At 53.6% G+C, this 14,020-nt stretch overlaps 6 protein-coding genes across 6 annotated transcripts; 4 read left to right on the forward strand and 2 right to left on the reverse strand.

Annotated features, from left to right (window-relative positions):
* The first annotated feature begins 13 nt into the window (after positions 1 to 13).
* Positions 14 to 1,936, forward strand: WHR41_09036 (uncharacterized protein). Its single transcript, XM_069377640.1, has 3 exons — positions 14 to 311; positions 377 to 1,259; positions 1,341 to 1,936. Exons 1-3 carry the CDS (start codon positions 149 to 151, stop codon positions 1,522 to 1,524), a joined length of 1,230 nt encoding a protein of 409 aa, XP_069225254.1. The 5' UTR covers positions 14 to 148; the 3' UTR covers positions 1,525 to 1,936.
* A 171-nt stretch (positions 1,937 to 2,107) lies between these two features.
* On the forward strand, positions 2,108 to 2,804 carry WHR41_09037 (uncharacterized protein). The gene is made up of 2 exons (XM_069377641.1): positions 2,108 to 2,357; positions 2,413 to 2,804. The coding sequence occupies exons 1-2, from the start codon at positions 2,318 to 2,320 to the stop codon at positions 2,652 to 2,654; spliced, it is 282 nt and encodes a 93-aa protein (XP_069225255.1). The 5' UTR covers positions 2,108 to 2,317; the 3' UTR covers positions 2,655 to 2,804.
* A 2,133-nt stretch (positions 2,805 to 4,937) lies between these two features.
* On the reverse strand, positions 4,938 to 6,841 carry WHR41_09038 (uncharacterized protein; the record flags this gene model as incomplete). Its single annotated transcript, XM_069377642.1, has 2 exons — positions 4,938 to 6,700; positions 6,761 to 6,841. The coding sequence occupies 2 exons, from the start codon at positions 6,839 to 6,841 to the stop codon at positions 4,985 to 4,987; spliced, it is 1,797 nt and encodes a 598-aa protein (XP_069225250.1). The 3' UTR covers positions 4,938 to 4,984.
* Positions 6,842 to 7,792: 951 nt separating this feature from the next.
* WHR41_09039 (uncharacterized protein) lies at positions 7,793 to 9,016 on the forward strand (the record flags this gene model as incomplete). Its single annotated transcript, XM_069377643.1, has 5 exons — positions 7,793 to 8,330; positions 8,391 to 8,508; positions 8,559 to 8,620; positions 8,681 to 8,830; positions 8,925 to 9,016. 5 exons carry the CDS (start codon positions 7,793 to 7,795, stop codon positions 9,014 to 9,016), a joined length of 960 nt encoding a protein of 319 aa, XP_069225251.1.
* Positions 9,017 to 9,222: 206 nt separating this feature from the next.
* WHR41_09040 (uncharacterized protein) lies at positions 9,223 to 11,071 on the reverse strand. Its single transcript, XM_069377644.1, has 6 exons — positions 10,867 to 11,071; positions 10,682 to 10,809; positions 10,520 to 10,619; positions 10,325 to 10,466; positions 10,061 to 10,269; positions 9,223 to 9,996 (listed from the first exon to the last, which is right to left on the reverse strand). Exons 1-6 carry the CDS (start codon positions 11,065 to 11,067, stop codon positions 9,445 to 9,447), a joined length of 1,332 nt encoding a protein of 443 aa, XP_069225272.1. The 5' UTR covers positions 11,068 to 11,071; the 3' UTR covers positions 9,223 to 9,444.
* A 258-nt stretch (positions 11,072 to 11,329) lies between these two features.
* WHR41_09041 (uncharacterized protein) lies at positions 11,330 to 13,641 on the forward strand (the record flags this gene model as incomplete). Its single annotated transcript, XM_069377645.1, has 4 exons — positions 11,330 to 11,642; positions 11,760 to 12,368; positions 12,418 to 12,492; positions 12,545 to 13,641. Exons 1-4 carry the CDS (start codon positions 11,591 to 11,593, stop codon positions 13,639 to 13,641), a joined length of 1,833 nt encoding a protein of 610 aa, XP_069225271.1. The 5' UTR covers positions 11,330 to 11,590.
* Positions 13,642 to 14,020: the final 379 nt, after the last annotated feature.

Below are 14,020 nucleotides of genomic sequence, written 5' to 3' on the forward strand. Positions count from 1 at the left end.
CTTTCGCCTCCACCGCCGCAGCAGACACGCCTACGAGGGACGCACCACCCCATCGTAGCACTTCGAGCCTCTCGGCACTCACAGAAATCATGCGCTGAGCCTTCACCGCTGTCCGGACCGACAACATTGCCCCAAAGACTCCGCCAGCATGGCCATGGCAAAACCTATCCGCCTGATGGCGGGAGCCACCATGCTGTTCTTCGTTTTCCTGCTATTCAGCATGATGAGCTCGCCGCCCTCAATAGACGGTCTTACTGGCCCTAATGAGGCCCAGAAGATGGACGACATGGCACGGGATCCCAATCTTGACGGTAAGTCCGGAGTCTTTCCTCACAGCCCAAGGATCGCGGGGTTCGGTGTCCTGACAACTGCATAGAAACCCTCGAGCCTCCAGAGCCTTTGCACCGTGTTAACGGGCACAACTACGATGCCGATAATCCCACCAGCGATCGCATTAATGCCACGCTTCTCTCCCTGGTCCGAAATCAAGAGCTGGACCAATTGATCCAGTCTATGAAAGATCTCGAGCGCACCTGGAACCACAAGTTTAACTATCCTTGGACATTCATAAATGATGTCCCGTTCACAGAGGAATTCAAGAGGGAGACGCGCAAGCACTCGAACGCTGAGATCCGCTACGAGATCATACCGAAAGAGCACTGGGAGATTCCGTCGTGGATCAACAAGGACATGATGAAGGAGAGCGCGGATCTGCTGGCGGATCAAGGCGTGCAGTACGCTCACCTGGAGAGCTACCACCAAATGTGTCGCTGGAACAGCGGCATGTTCTACAAGCACCCAGCGCTGCTAGACATGCAGTACTACTGGCGCGTGGAGCCCAACGTACACTTCTTCTGCGACATAGACTACGATGTTTTCCGGTACATGCGTGACCACAATAAGACTTATGGTTTCACTGTAAACCTTTACGACTCGCCGGAATCCATCGCCGGTCTATGGCCTGAGACACTGCGCTTCCTGGCCAACAAGGAGCACTCGCTCGCCAAGCCAAACGCGATGAACTGGCTCACCGACAAAGACCGAAGACCAGAACACAATCGCAAGGCCCACGGATACTCCACTTGTCACTTCTGGAGCAACTTCGAGATCGCTGACATGAACTTCTGGCGCTCGCCCGAATACGAAGCATACTTCGAGCACCTTGACCGCGCAGGCGGCTTCTTCTACGAGCGCTGGGGTGACGCTCCTGTTCACAGCATCGGACTGGGCTTGTTTGCTGATCCTAACAGCATCCACTGGTACGTGCAATAATGCTCAAGTGCAGCGAGAGATGCTACCTGAAACCCTAAGGACACAAAGCTGACAAATCTCTTTCACAGGTTCAAGGATATCGGATACCAGCACATCCCCTTCTTCAACTGCCCCAATTCCCCGAAGTGCAAGGGCTGCGTTAAGGGTCGCTTCACCGACGGCGAAGCCTGGCTGCACCGTGAAGATTGCAGGCCGAACTGGTTCAAGTACGTTGGTAACGAATGGGCGGTGCCGGAGAAAGAGGCTGTCTAGATTACGCTTTTGGCTCACCGAAGGAGGAGGAATCTATTCTGAATGAACGACTGGCTACGCGAAAACCGATCTTGCACGTGCGCTATGCGAATCAGCACAGACACATTGCAACGCTGCGTCGCGCTCGGGAGGTGGTACTGTGTATCTGATCTATGTCCCTGTCTCCCTCCCTTGCACTGCCGCGCTCAATGTTAGGCCTTTGAAAGGCACTGAGGGGCACAACAGGTCTCTTGAATCATGGATGTATATATCTCTACGCAGAAGGGGAGGGGCTCAGGACGTTCAGGCGCGGGGGAAGGGAATTTGTACGTATGGCTAATATCGCCGGCTGACTGAGCTTACGTCCACAGCGTCCTCGAGACTTTCGATCATCAGACAAGTAATGCCACCTGTACTTGCGTTGTCATCTACATTCATTTACCAGAAGCCAAGATGGTGGACTGAGGCAGCCATCTTGCTGCACCGCCCACTGGTGCCTCCCGCTCGTGCCGCTCCGCTTCCTCAGCCACTCCAATGACGTCCTGCTGTGGCGCGATTCTAGACCAGATTGGCCGAGTCGCATCTCGCGCGACAGGGCACGCGCAGCCGGCGAGGCAAAGCAAAGCAGTGCCTCCTCGTGCTGAATCACGAGACCGAGGACCGCTCTGTATAAAAGTGCAGTCATACGTCGCTTATGCCGCAGTGAAGCTCCTCGATCTATCGCCTCATCAGCCCAAAAACGCCTCGAGCGGATAACGCAGCTTAGCGACAACTTCCACCAAACCCCACAGCACCCCACTACGACACACTTACAATGATTTCCGCGATTATCCTCGTGATCATCACCATCTTTTGTAAGCTCGCCGTAATCCCCGTTTCTGCTAGCGTCGGCTAATAGGCCAAATCCAGTCCCGCCCGTGGGCGTCTACATCGTCGCCGGCTGCGGCGCCGACCTCTTCATCAATATCTGCCTGACCATCCTCGCCTTCCTGCCCGGCCACATCCACGCGTTCTATGTCATCTATGTCTACTACAACCGCAAGGAGCAGGCTGCCGAAGGGTACTTCGAGAACAGGCCGGCGCCCGGCGTGTACAGCGATAACGTGCAGACTGGAGGGCAGGGGTATGGGACGATGGGTCCGACGAGGTGAAGAGGTGAAGAGGTTGATTGGCGACTCTGGAATGTTTGGAATGGCAGTATACTACGGCCACGAGAGCGAGGAGGAGAGGTGAAAATTGGCTGGTGAGACGAGAGGCCAATTTCGATACCCAGATACAAATCACGAACACTTTTCATACTGTGCTTTTGCCACTTTTGCGATCACGCGGCCCTCAGCGGCCTCAGAGATACAAGATTGAACGTCTTCAGGTCTCAAGAGCTAGTGCCGCTTAGGTTTGTGTAACAACTTACGCCGCCGACGGCATCCCACCCGTCTGCCGCCAGCTGATCCATACACGCGTCTCCAAGCTTGACCAAATGAATGCGCTATTTTAATCAAGTAGCAGTGACCCCACGCTCGACAATGCGTTACAGCGTCCTATTCAGGTGGGCTGGATCTTTGACGACTACGCCGGAAAGAGGTGGCTACCATTCCATAGACACACCTGATCTCGTTCGGGGTTCGGGCATCGCTGCATCGAACGTTAAACAACTTCCGCGGTATGCGTTGCCTAGAAGCTCCTCCGTCTTCAGTCGCCGAAAGCTGGCGGTCCTGGACCTCAAAGAAAAAGCTCAGATGGGCGAGACTCTGGTTCTCGGTCATAGACAACAGTGCATTAAACCTGTTAAGTGGAACTTCCGCCTCGTCAGTCTCGATTCATTATACTCTCGCCTTGGCATTGTGCCAGGACTCAAAAACACAAGTTGTCACGAACCAATTCGCAAGCAAGCGATCAAATGGTGACATTTACTCCTCCCATCTCCTCGATTCCACGAACGTTATCTTCACATACTTTAGGCGCTCGACAAAATCGCGCTGAGAAGCGATGGGCGCGCAGTTTCGACGCGATTGGCTTTCCAAACGATCAAGGCACGCTCCCGTACTTTGACATATTTTGTTCTGCAAGTGTATTCATCGAGAAGGAGTGCGGGCCATTGCTGCGTAGAAAGTGATAGAAATACCCGATAGTGTGGCTCTAGTCGGGCTACCGTACGACTACCGTGCTATAGCCATTGCTTCCGCTCTCCAAATTCGTGGGGTGTCTGAACATTGTCACTGGATCCCCCAACTCTGACGTCTCTTCCACGGAACTTTACCGCAAAATTCATCGACAACCACGTAGAGGAACAAAAGGCTAGATGCTGAAAACCAGCGATGTACGTACTCGATCAATCCGCAGCACATGCATGTACATACGCCGCTTGACATAGAAGACGATGATATGGCCAACCACTTCGGTTACCAACCCTTGTCGACCCCGACAGCGATGTCGTACGCAATATGTCGCTTGGATCTGGCAAAATTGTCTAGGCAAATCACTGACAAACTTGCGCTGGGGCTTTTCGAAGGCAGGAAGCTACATTACGACCATATGCTGAGACTTGACAGCGGCCTTCGTTCTTCACTCGAGTGCATGCCAGAGTTCTTCCACTTTGGGACGCCCCATGACAAGCATACATCGCTTGGATTGGGAGCACGGACTCTTGTCTGGCAAAGGAACATGTTTCACATAGGCTTCAATCTCTGATTTTGCCGTTTGCATCGAGAGATCCATCTTCGTGAGCAAAAGGGCCAAAGTTCTCATACTCTCATATCGTCTGCCTGCAGTCAGCTCGCACCATCCTCGAGATCAAACGGGTCATGGATGAAGAGTTTCCAGTCCTGATGCCCTCAAGCTCTGTGATTTGGTCCATCGTACATCATGTCTTCGTGGCTGCCGTGGTCCTTCTCGCGAATCCTTGCTTCAACTGGGACGAATTAATCGCTAAGACAAGAAAGGAAGAAGTCCTGGCCGCTTGCCGTTTATCAGCTCGCGCACACGAAACCTCAAACTTTGCTTGGATAGCAATCGACTTTATGATGGCAGTCCTTTGGAGACGCTGGAAGAGAAAAAAACAGAAGGCTATGAGGCAAGAAGGGCAACCTTTGTGCGCCACCCATGCTGACCGGGGCGAAGCCGTGATCTTTCCTCAACGAAATGTCACGAGGTCTGAATCTGGACACATATACCCTGCGCCGGCTCAATTGGATTCCTCGCAGACCCACCTCGATGATATACATTTGAAAGATTCCTGGATGACGATGTTACAAGAGATATACCTCTGCCGACTTCGGAGAATTCAACTGGTCGGAACTGCTGGCCGACCTAGATACTACTGACATCTCGAAATGATGAAGCGCGGAGCTCACCTTGCGAGTATGAGAGCCGCAAAACGGGAATGTTGGAGGTGGTGTCTGCAAGAGATGCTCTGGGGCCCTTAAGGTAACTTCGAATCGGAAACACAAATTTCTCCATAGATACAAAGTATCAAAAGCTAGACCTATCTGTCCATCCATCGCTCCGCAATCATGTTTGAAGCCTTTTCTGCGATGCCGTATACACTACTCTGAATGTGCCCGCTCACCAACGCTGGCATGATACTCGCGTCAACCACACGCAAGCCCTCAACGCCGTACACTTCAAGTTCACTACTAACAACGCCACCCTTCTCCAGCGGCAACATGGCGCAGGTACCTATGGGGTGCCAGATGCTTGCCATGTTAGTCCGCGCGTAGCCGATCCAGTCTTCGTCAGTGACCACTTCTTCAAGGCCTGGTTCGTACTCGTCGACCCAGGCATAATTCATGGGTTCTGTTTGTGCGATCTTGCGCAAATACTTCGCAATCTCAGCTACGCCTTTCAAGTCATAAGGATTGCTCAGGTAGTCTGGGTTGAAGTTCGGCTTGACTCCGAAGTCGCTGCCCCGGATGTGCGAGCTACCGCGCGAGAACGGATGCTGTAGGACGCCGATCAGAGCGAAAAAACTTGCGCCATAGAGATCAGAGCCTTTTTCAGGGTATCCTTTGAGACCGAGGTAACCGTCGGAGAACAAGATTTCAACTTGTGGTACTTTTCTGGTGAGGTCTGCGAGATTCTGCAATTTCTTCAAGTCAATTGCGTTGGTCCTATCAGCTGTCGCATTGGCGAGTGAGACTAAGAAGGTATCGTTGTCAAGCAATTGCTGCCATTGAAAGTATGCGTAACCGCTTGACGTGCTGTCGTACAGTCCGGTCTGGTTCCGCTCCCACAGCGCCAGTTGCTCAGCGGCGAAGGTCTGGTTGAACCGAAGGATGTCCGGAGTGGTATAATTGTCGCGGAGCTTGTACGTGTTGACGATGCGAACGTGGTCTTGGAGATTCTCTCCCACGCCAGGCAGATCGATCTTTAGCTCCACTCCAGCAGCTTTGAGGACCTCTTGTCGGCCGACGCCGGAGAGCTCGAGCAGTTGCGGAGACTGAATGGTACCAGCGGAGAGAATAATTTTTTTATTGGAATCAATGACGGTCCCGTCTTCGAGCGTGACTCCAGATGCTCGATTGTTGCAATCGAGGTTCACTTTGCGAACTTCAGTGTCAAGTAGCAGGTGCAAGTTGCTTGGCGCATCTGCCAAGTAAGAAGTGCTATAAGACCTGGTATAGTTGGACGGTTGAATATTGCTGGTGTGCCGCATATAGCCAATCATACCGCCATCGAGATAAGCTTCCGTGTAATCGATGCCGAGATTCTGCATGACGGGGAAGAAGTGTTCTTGCTGAGGAGGAGAGAGTCGATTCACAAGGAAGCCGATCGGACCGTCTTCACCGTAACCGACAAGCGGAAATGATTTGTTCGTGTGCGAAGTGTGGTAATGCTCGGCGGAGCGCATGGCGGGAAACATGGATTCTGCATTCCACCCGAGATTACCGAGCTCTTCCCATGCATCATAGTCTGCGAACGTACCACGGTCCCATGAGAGGAGGTTCAGTGCAGAACTCCCACCAAGAACACGGCCACGATTCTGGCTGATGACCCGACCGTTCGCGCCAGCTTGAGGGATGGAGGTGAAGTTCCAGTCGAACCCACTTCCGAGAGTAGACCCTTTGCGTCCCGGGATATAGATACCTGCTTCATTGCGGCCATCTGGACCAGCCTCGATAATGAGTACTGTACAGTTCACCAGTTGCTGGCTTAGACGTGTGCCGAGAGCAACACCGGCTGTGCCGCCGCCGACAATTATCTGTTTCAAAGTTAGAATCTGGATGCGTATCGGTACATACTGAGAGAAATCTTCACTTACAAAGTCATATTGTTCTTGTGAAACTGCTGAAACTGCAGCAAAGACTGCTAGTAGGGCTGAAAAACACTTGGTCGCAAGCATGTTCGCAGGAATTCGAGAATCAGCGTTCATCAATCGACGGAGAAGTCGCAAACCGCAAGTCACAAATCAACCTTGCAATGAAGCTGCCGCGTCACATATCTTTGGCACGTCGGCAGTACCCACGAGCTTTTTAGATGCGACATACTTGATGCTAGCGCCTCAACATCACTCGCTTGATACCGTCGTCCTATTTCGCTTCTTCAAGAGTGACGGTGTTTCATCCCGGTGTTGTGGAGAAATCATCAGGATCTACGGGATGAAGCGAGCTTAGCTGCGATAAGTTGTGGGGAGAGGAGGGGCGGCTCAAGCCCGGTGGAAAGGACTTCAGGCTGCAAATCAGTGAGCCCGGATGCGGCGCAGGGTACACCGGCAAGCCAATGTTCCTTCCGCGAGGCTATTGAGGGCTATGGCAGTGACGGCTCGCCTGTTAGAATCGCCTTGGCCAAGGGTGATGTCGGATCTCGGGTTAATCCTGCTCGCAATCCCAACTTGCACTCGAGATTGGCCTGGGCGAAACCATTCACGAGACATTTGAGGCCAGTCATCCGAGATCTGATCATGTGGCGCCCGATCGCTCCTCAGATGCTAGCCATCAGAAACTTCGGAATGGGTAGACTTCAGTGAACAGATCTGAACTAGGCTCAGATTGATAACTTGGACGTGGAACATTTTTACAACACGATTTCGGGGCACCTCAGCTTTCTCTTGGCGCATTTCCTGCGAAATGGCTGGTCGAGATTTTGAGGTTACTGTGATCGAAAGGCTTGAGGTTGGCCTCAAGCGAGCGGCGTCACCCTACCTTAGACGATCCCGCGTTTATGCACCCGACCCTTTCGCTGACCATATGCGAAGGAGTGTCACATGGCGCCTAGGGGAAAGTTCTAGTACTTATTTGAGCCTCTATCGGTCCTAGGAAGTTCCCGAGCTCTTCTTATGATTGTAATTCTCACGATGTCTTTCGGAAACCCGTGCGACCCATTACCCGAAGATGAGAACCTAGGGAGCCATCTCCTCATGACAGCCGCAATCCTGCTCGCGCCAACAATTTTAACGACAACTCTCAGGCTCTGGGCTCGTAAGAAGATTCCTGGATGGGACGACTTCACGATCGCCATAGTGGCAGTGCTGACCATCGCTCTGAATGTCTTGAGCATCTATGGCGTTCAGAATGGAAAAGGGCGGCACGTTTGTTTCCTGCAGAAGAAGCAGATCTTGAAAATCGGAAAATACAGCTGGACCAACCAGATAGTACTTTTCTGGGCTCGGTTTTTCATCAAAATGTCGGTCTGCCTTCTGATCTTGCGGGTCAAGAGAACAAGATTCCTGCGGTTGGCGACTGTAACAATCATCGGTCCGATGGCAACGAGCACTTGCATCGCCTGTGCGGCTCTCATCGCAGAGTGCAGGCCTGTGTCTGCTTTTTGGGATCGACTTGAGGGAGAATGTCGGCCTCCGGATTTTCGGATCTACTCTATCTGGGTACAAGCTGGTAAGCCACAAAGTGACTGTAAGATGTCGATGTCCCTGGCGTTGCTAATAACTCCCATAGCTGTGTCAGTCGTAACTGATCTAGCATGTTCACTCCTACCTTTCTTCATCCTCTGCGATCTACAAATGCCTTTACGTAAGAAGCTTGCTGTCGGCGTGCTCATGGTACGCGGTACAATGTGAGTGTTCTATCGTGTGATCAACATGTCTCAAGCTGACAATTATCCAGTGCATCTGTGTTTGCTATCCTGCGGGCCACCTCCTTGAGTCTGGAGACAAGCGACACTACTTGTACGCAGAGAATTTTTTTCTTGCACAATGAGCACCATCACTGATGCACATCTTTCACAGATGATTACACATTGACGGGCGTCTGGATGACACTCGAATCAAACATCGGCTTGATCGCCAGTAATATCGGTCCAACGTATGCACTGGTCCGCTGGCGGAGATGGAAAGACGTGCCTTCGCACTACGGTACCTCTCGCCTCACCGGCCCACGTCAGTGCCGGTCGCGGCGCCGACGACACAGGGGACGACTACTCAGGTCGTCGTTTGTGCCTAAATCCAATTTCCAGACCACAGCAACCCGGAGAAGTCAGTGCATCTGCGAGCGTCAAGACGGTCAACTATGAGGACGTCGCGCTTCGGACTCACGAATTCCAAGTCGCCCAGCCCAACAAATGACACAGTCACACTGTTTCGGGAATAGGCGAACTATTGAAAGGCCATAGGAGCAGCACCATCTGCATGCTTTGTAGACCCAACAAAATTTGCTGAGAAATTACCTCCTAGCTTGCTGGGAGCTGGCTTGAGGCGCTCGCAACAGTTGTATCTCCTCTATTAAGTCTGTCATGCCAGTGTTTCAAATATTCATTGGTTATCAGAAGCCCCGAGAGGAATCATAGTGCAGCGCTACCTATTGCTTGCGGTCGCGCCCATGGAGAATCGGTCTGCAGCCGCATGATCACAGTACGAAGATTCCATCTAATATTACGAAATTTGCAAGATTGACAATGAACCCCATTGAGCCCGACGAGCCATAACCTCCCAACTCCAACCTAGAACGTTTACCGAGTTCCTCTTTAGATGAGAAGACGAGGGCGCCGGTATTGCTATACACCGCTGCCGTGATCCTTTCGTGCTGGCCCTTCCGCGAACGCGAAATGCCCTTGATCTTTATTCGCACCGTCATCAATCGAGGCAAGTGCTTGCTGCCGCTGTTGGTCCATCAGCGTATCCTGGCCAACCCCATTCTGACACACGACGGCTACCTCGACCTCTTTTTGGATAGTCTGACCAAGGGCATGTTTCTCGGTATGATTGGAGCTTGCCTCGCTCCACGGCTTGATGTCATTCATCTCCATGTTCCCAACCATGCGCTCCTCGCTCTCGCTGAAGGTGACATTGGTCAAGGGGTTCGAGCTGACGCGGACACGAGCATTCTTAAGCCCTGAGCCGCCACCTCCACCGCCGACGGTGATGATACCATGGGGTGTCGAACTCTGCTTCTGTGTGGAGCGCATAGTGCTCACCAAGGTGCTCACGTATGGCGCTACCAGTGCGTGGAACAGAGGGTAGACCATGGGCAGGTTTGTGGTGACCACAGCAACGAAGGTCTCGCGAACAGCCCACGAGCCAGCCAGTTGAGCACCGTGAACTGGATCCTAGATGAGAAGACTGTCAGCCAGGAACTAAGGATTTACGGTGGTGGAGCGGAGTTGGTCTCACCGTGACGATAAGTGCACATCGTAGAATCGCGCAAGCGATGACGAATGTCCCACCTCCGAAGAGGAACATCAGGCCGGCCTTCTTGAGCGGTCGTATGGTCGCTTTCCAGAGCATAGGCAGCGGAATTGACAGCAGATACACGTCTGTAATGACGTTAAAAGCAAGGAAGACCCAGACGACTTGGCCAGAGATTGCCGGTTGGCAGACATCTGAGGTAATCTTTGGTCAGCATGGCGATCGCGAATTCTCAGAATGCCCACGTACTGCCCGGATCTGGGTTTATTTGCCAATTGCGGTGAAAAGGATGACAGCCGAGGAAGAGGTTGAGTATGATGACCATGTAGCTAACAGTCACAACGACGTAGCCAACATAAATCCGGATCTCGTAGTTCCGACCAAGTCCTGCCTGTAAAGAATCGTCAGCACGTATGAAGTCAAAGTGGGGAGATTGTGGCTTACAGTCAATCGAGTGTAAAACACCAGCAGCGATCCTTTGAGTGTCCAAAGCAATGTCCCGTAGGTGGTCCACCCAGCGAGCTGGATCTTGGAACCGAGTATGCTGAGCAGAAGGATTAGAAGGCTTGTCATGGGGCTGCATGCCTGATGGCTATTAGGGCTCACCGTAGTGCAAACTCCGGGCTTTCGGGGCTCAAGGCAGCGCGTTCAGCTGGCGTCATGCCATTGTTCGCAAGGCCATGAGCTGCGTTGCCCACAGAGTAGGCGAGGGCGGTTTCGACGGCGTAGCATACCTGAAGAAAATCATGTCAGTCTTGCATGCGTTCGACGAAGCCACAGGGCCGTCTTACCGCTGCGAACCACACCAGGTAGTCGTCGGCTTGGAGGCGCCGCAAGCCCACAGCCGACACTCGGGCATAGGTCCGGAGCGCTATGATTGTGATTCCGATGCCAAGGAGAGTGAAGGCTTCGATGTTGAACTGCTTCGCGGCGGCGGCGGCGGCGGCGGCCTGCGCCATCTGTTCCTGCGGTGTCGGGGCTGGCGCTGACATTGTCGCTGAAGAGCATTCGGGTGCCGAAGAGAACGCTCGTCGCGACCATGTTGACGGCCGGCCATGGTTTTCCTTTCATACAGACCTATACATGATCGACAATTATTACTATCGATACTATCGATAAGTCACCGGGATGTTGGTTAGCAGGCCGCTAATAAGACCGCGGAGACTCCCCGGCGGGCGCGGCGCCGCTGGAAACGCGTGTGGGGCCGGCTCAAGCGAGATGATTTTGGGGGTCCAAACGACGCTTCTGCGCCTTTCTGGAGCAGCGCGACGGGCGCGACGGGCGCGACTGGCGCGACTGGCATCGCGCGCGCAGGGGGAGCTGTCGCTACTGCACCAACACCCTGCACCTTGCGCGCCGGTTGGGACGCTCCGCTCAATGCTTAATAGATGATCTGAGGTGGAGGGGGTTGCGCGCCCCTCGGTGCTGGGCCGACAAAACACTCGACGGCCGCTGCTCTGCGATAAGATGTCTTGGGAGAATCCGCGGCAGTGAAACGACTGACGAACACCCGTGATGGCCCAGACCGACGAGATGGAGAGCTTGGACTGTGTCGTCGTTGGCGCAGGTGAGTACACGGCCGTGCGCCAGATTGCTGCGTCTCGAAAGCGATAAGGCGACAGCAATCACACGCCGGGCTCGTCGCAGGGAAGATGTGCTGACTGCGCGCCTCGCGCTCGATCAGGATGGTATGGTCTGGCGGCGGCGAAGCAGTATCACTGCACGCAGCCCGACCGGTCGCTCGCAGTGCTGGAGTCTGAAACGTCGCTCGGCGGCACGTGGGCCGATCACCGCCTGTACCCTGGCCTTAAGAGCAACAACCTCCATGGCACCTACGAGTACCCCGACTTCCCCATGGACACACAGACCTTCGGTGTCCATCAGAACCAGCACATCCCGGCACCCGTCATCAACAGGTACCTCAAAGCGTACGCCGACCACTTTGGCGTCTCCGCGCTCGTGCGCCTGCAGACGAAGGTCTTGGTGGCCGAACATCGAGACACGGCCGAAGGCGGATGGGTGTTGACTGTCCTCGACTCCAAGCAGCAGACATGCAAGCTCTACGCACGCCACCTGATTCTCGCCACCGGGCGCACCTCCGACCCTTTCTTGCCGCACTTCGCCGGCCAGGAAGACTTTGGAGGCAGGATCTTCCACGGCAAGCAGTTCTTGGAGAACCGTGACACGCTGCAGACTGCCAAGGCTGTCACCATTTTCGGCGCCTCGAAGTCCGCATGGGACGCAGTCTACGCCTACGCCACGGCTGGCGTCACAGTGAACTGGATCATACGACGTATGTTTCCAGACACCGGATGTACCAGGTCTTACTGACGATCAAACAGCTTCCGGCCATGGGTCATGCTGGATGTCACCGCCTTTCGTGACACCGCTGAAGCAGTGGATCGAGATGCTCGCAAGTATGCTGACTGCACTCGGCTTGCTCCTTCCAGGTGCTAACGACGGCAACAGACACGCGCTTCTTGACCTGGTTCAGCCCGTGCATCTGGGGTGACGCAGATGGCTACACTGGCATCCGCAGATTCTTGCATGGCACTGCGCTTGGACGAGGAATCGTCAACACCTTCTGGAGCATCCTGGGGAACGATGTGATGACTCTCATGAAGTTTGACGATCATCCTGACACGGCAAAGTTGAAGCCAAAGACCCTGCCCATGTTTACTGGTGACAGCTTCAGCATCCTCAATTACGACACCGATTTCATGGAGCTAGTGAAAAGCGACAAGGTCCAAATCCATGTTGCCGACTTCGATCATCTGAGCCCGGGCAAGGTGCACCTGTCCGACGGTACCGTCTTCCCCTCTGATGCCATGCTGGCCAGCACTGGATGGAAGCACGCGCCTCCTATGAAGTTCCTCCCCGAAGGTATTGAGAAAGAGCTTGGCCTACCTCATCAGCCATCTGAGAAAGCTTCTTGGGAAGATCTCGCCAACCAGCAAGATCTGCTCGACAAAGCAGATCTTGAGATCTTCGAGCGCTTCCCGAGGCTCAAAGACCAGCCAGTGTGGAACAAAGACTACGTCCCAGTGACCGACTTGGCCGGTGTTGACAGCAATGACGCGATCACTCCCTCTAAGCCTGCCACCCCATACATGCTCTATCGATTTATTGTGCCTCCATCGGAACGCTTCATGCGCACACGCGACTTCGCTGTCGTAGGCATGTCTGGCAACTTTAGCAACACCATCTCCGCTCACATACAGGGACTTTGGGTGAGCGCATACTTTCTCGGTCGCCTCGCAAGAGATCCAGCTGCAGCAGTTGGCAACGAGGCATCGATACATGATCTCCGGTATCAGACTCTGCTTCACAACCGCTGGGGCAAGTGGCGCTACCCGACTGACTGGGGAAATAAGGCGCCTAGCTTCATTTTCGATGCTGTACCGTATCTTGACTTACTTCAGCGTGATCTCGGAGTCAAGCCACATCGAAAGGGTGGCGCTGTGGCTGAGATGTGGTCGCCATACATGGCGAAAGACTACCGCACGATCAACGAAGAATGGGCGCGTGCGGCTCTTGGGGAGAAAGCTGCGATTGTATCCAGCTAGAGACATGGTGTACTTCGGAAAAACTACCATTGTTCAGGATTGGGACGTACCATTTGGGTGCAGCCGATCATTCTTGTCATTGGAACACACTAGCCCTGCCACTTCACCTTTTGATCCCGAAAGAAGTCAACCACGCCAATGGGCAAAGTCCTGAATCTACCACCTTGAGCCCACTAAAGCGCTCAATCATCTCCTGTCCATAGAGCTGTGCAATTCACTTCCAGTACGAATCCATAGAAGACCACTGATTGGTGATACCCCTCGCATTAGCGCGCTAACCCCAGTGATGTTGTTGGGTCGGTTCTTATTGGTGCGGTGCTGGTTTGGTTGGTGCTGGCTGGTGCTGGTTCGACTTGATCTGTAAGTGGTTGGTAGTGGT

The sequence above is a fragment of the Cladosporium halotolerans genome (genome assembly GCF_011745625.1).
Source record: "Cladosporium halotolerans strain TM138-S3 chromosome Unknown Sca62, whole genome shotgun sequence".
Classification (NCBI taxonomy): Eukaryota; Fungi; Ascomycota; class Dothideomycetes; order Cladosporiales; family Cladosporiaceae; genus Cladosporium; species Cladosporium halotolerans.

What these genes read in the sequence shown, in the direction of transcription:
- WHR41_09036 (XM_069377640.1), top strand. Translation starts at nt 149, where the DNA reads ATGGCCATGGCAAAACCTATCCGCCTGATGGCGGGAGCCACCATGCTG. An exon ending in ACGGGATCCCAATCTTGACG is followed by an intron (nt 312 to 376) that starts GTAAGTCCGGAG and finishes ACAACTGCATAG; the next exon opens with AAACCCTCGAGCCTCCAGAG. An exon ending in GATCCTAACAGCATCCACTG is followed by an intron (nt 1,260 to 1,340) that starts GTACGTGCAATA and finishes TCTCTTTCACAG; the next exon opens with GTTCAAGGATATCGGATACC.
- WHR41_09040 (XM_069377644.1), bottom strand. Translation starts at nt 11,067, where the DNA reads ATGTCAGCGCCAGCCCCGACACCGCAGGAACAGATGGCGCAGGCCGCC. An exon ending in AGCCCGGAGTTTGCACTACG is followed by an intron (nt 10,620 to 10,681) that starts GTGAGCCCTAAT and finishes CCTTCTGCTCAG; the next exon opens with CATACTCGGTTCCAAGATCC. An exon ending in GATGTGCACTTATCGTCACG is followed by an intron (nt 9,997 to 10,060) that starts GTGAGACCAACT and finishes CTTCTCATCTAG; the next exon opens with GATCCAGTTCACGGTGCTCA.
- WHR41_09037 (XM_069377641.1), top strand. Translation starts at nt 2,318, where the DNA reads ATGATTTCCGCGATTATCCTCGTGATCATCACCATCTTTT. An exon ending in CGTGATCATCACCATCTTTT is followed by an intron (nt 2,358 to 2,412) that starts GTAAGCTCGCCG and finishes GGCCAAATCCAG; the next exon opens with TCCCGCCCGTGGGCGTCTAC.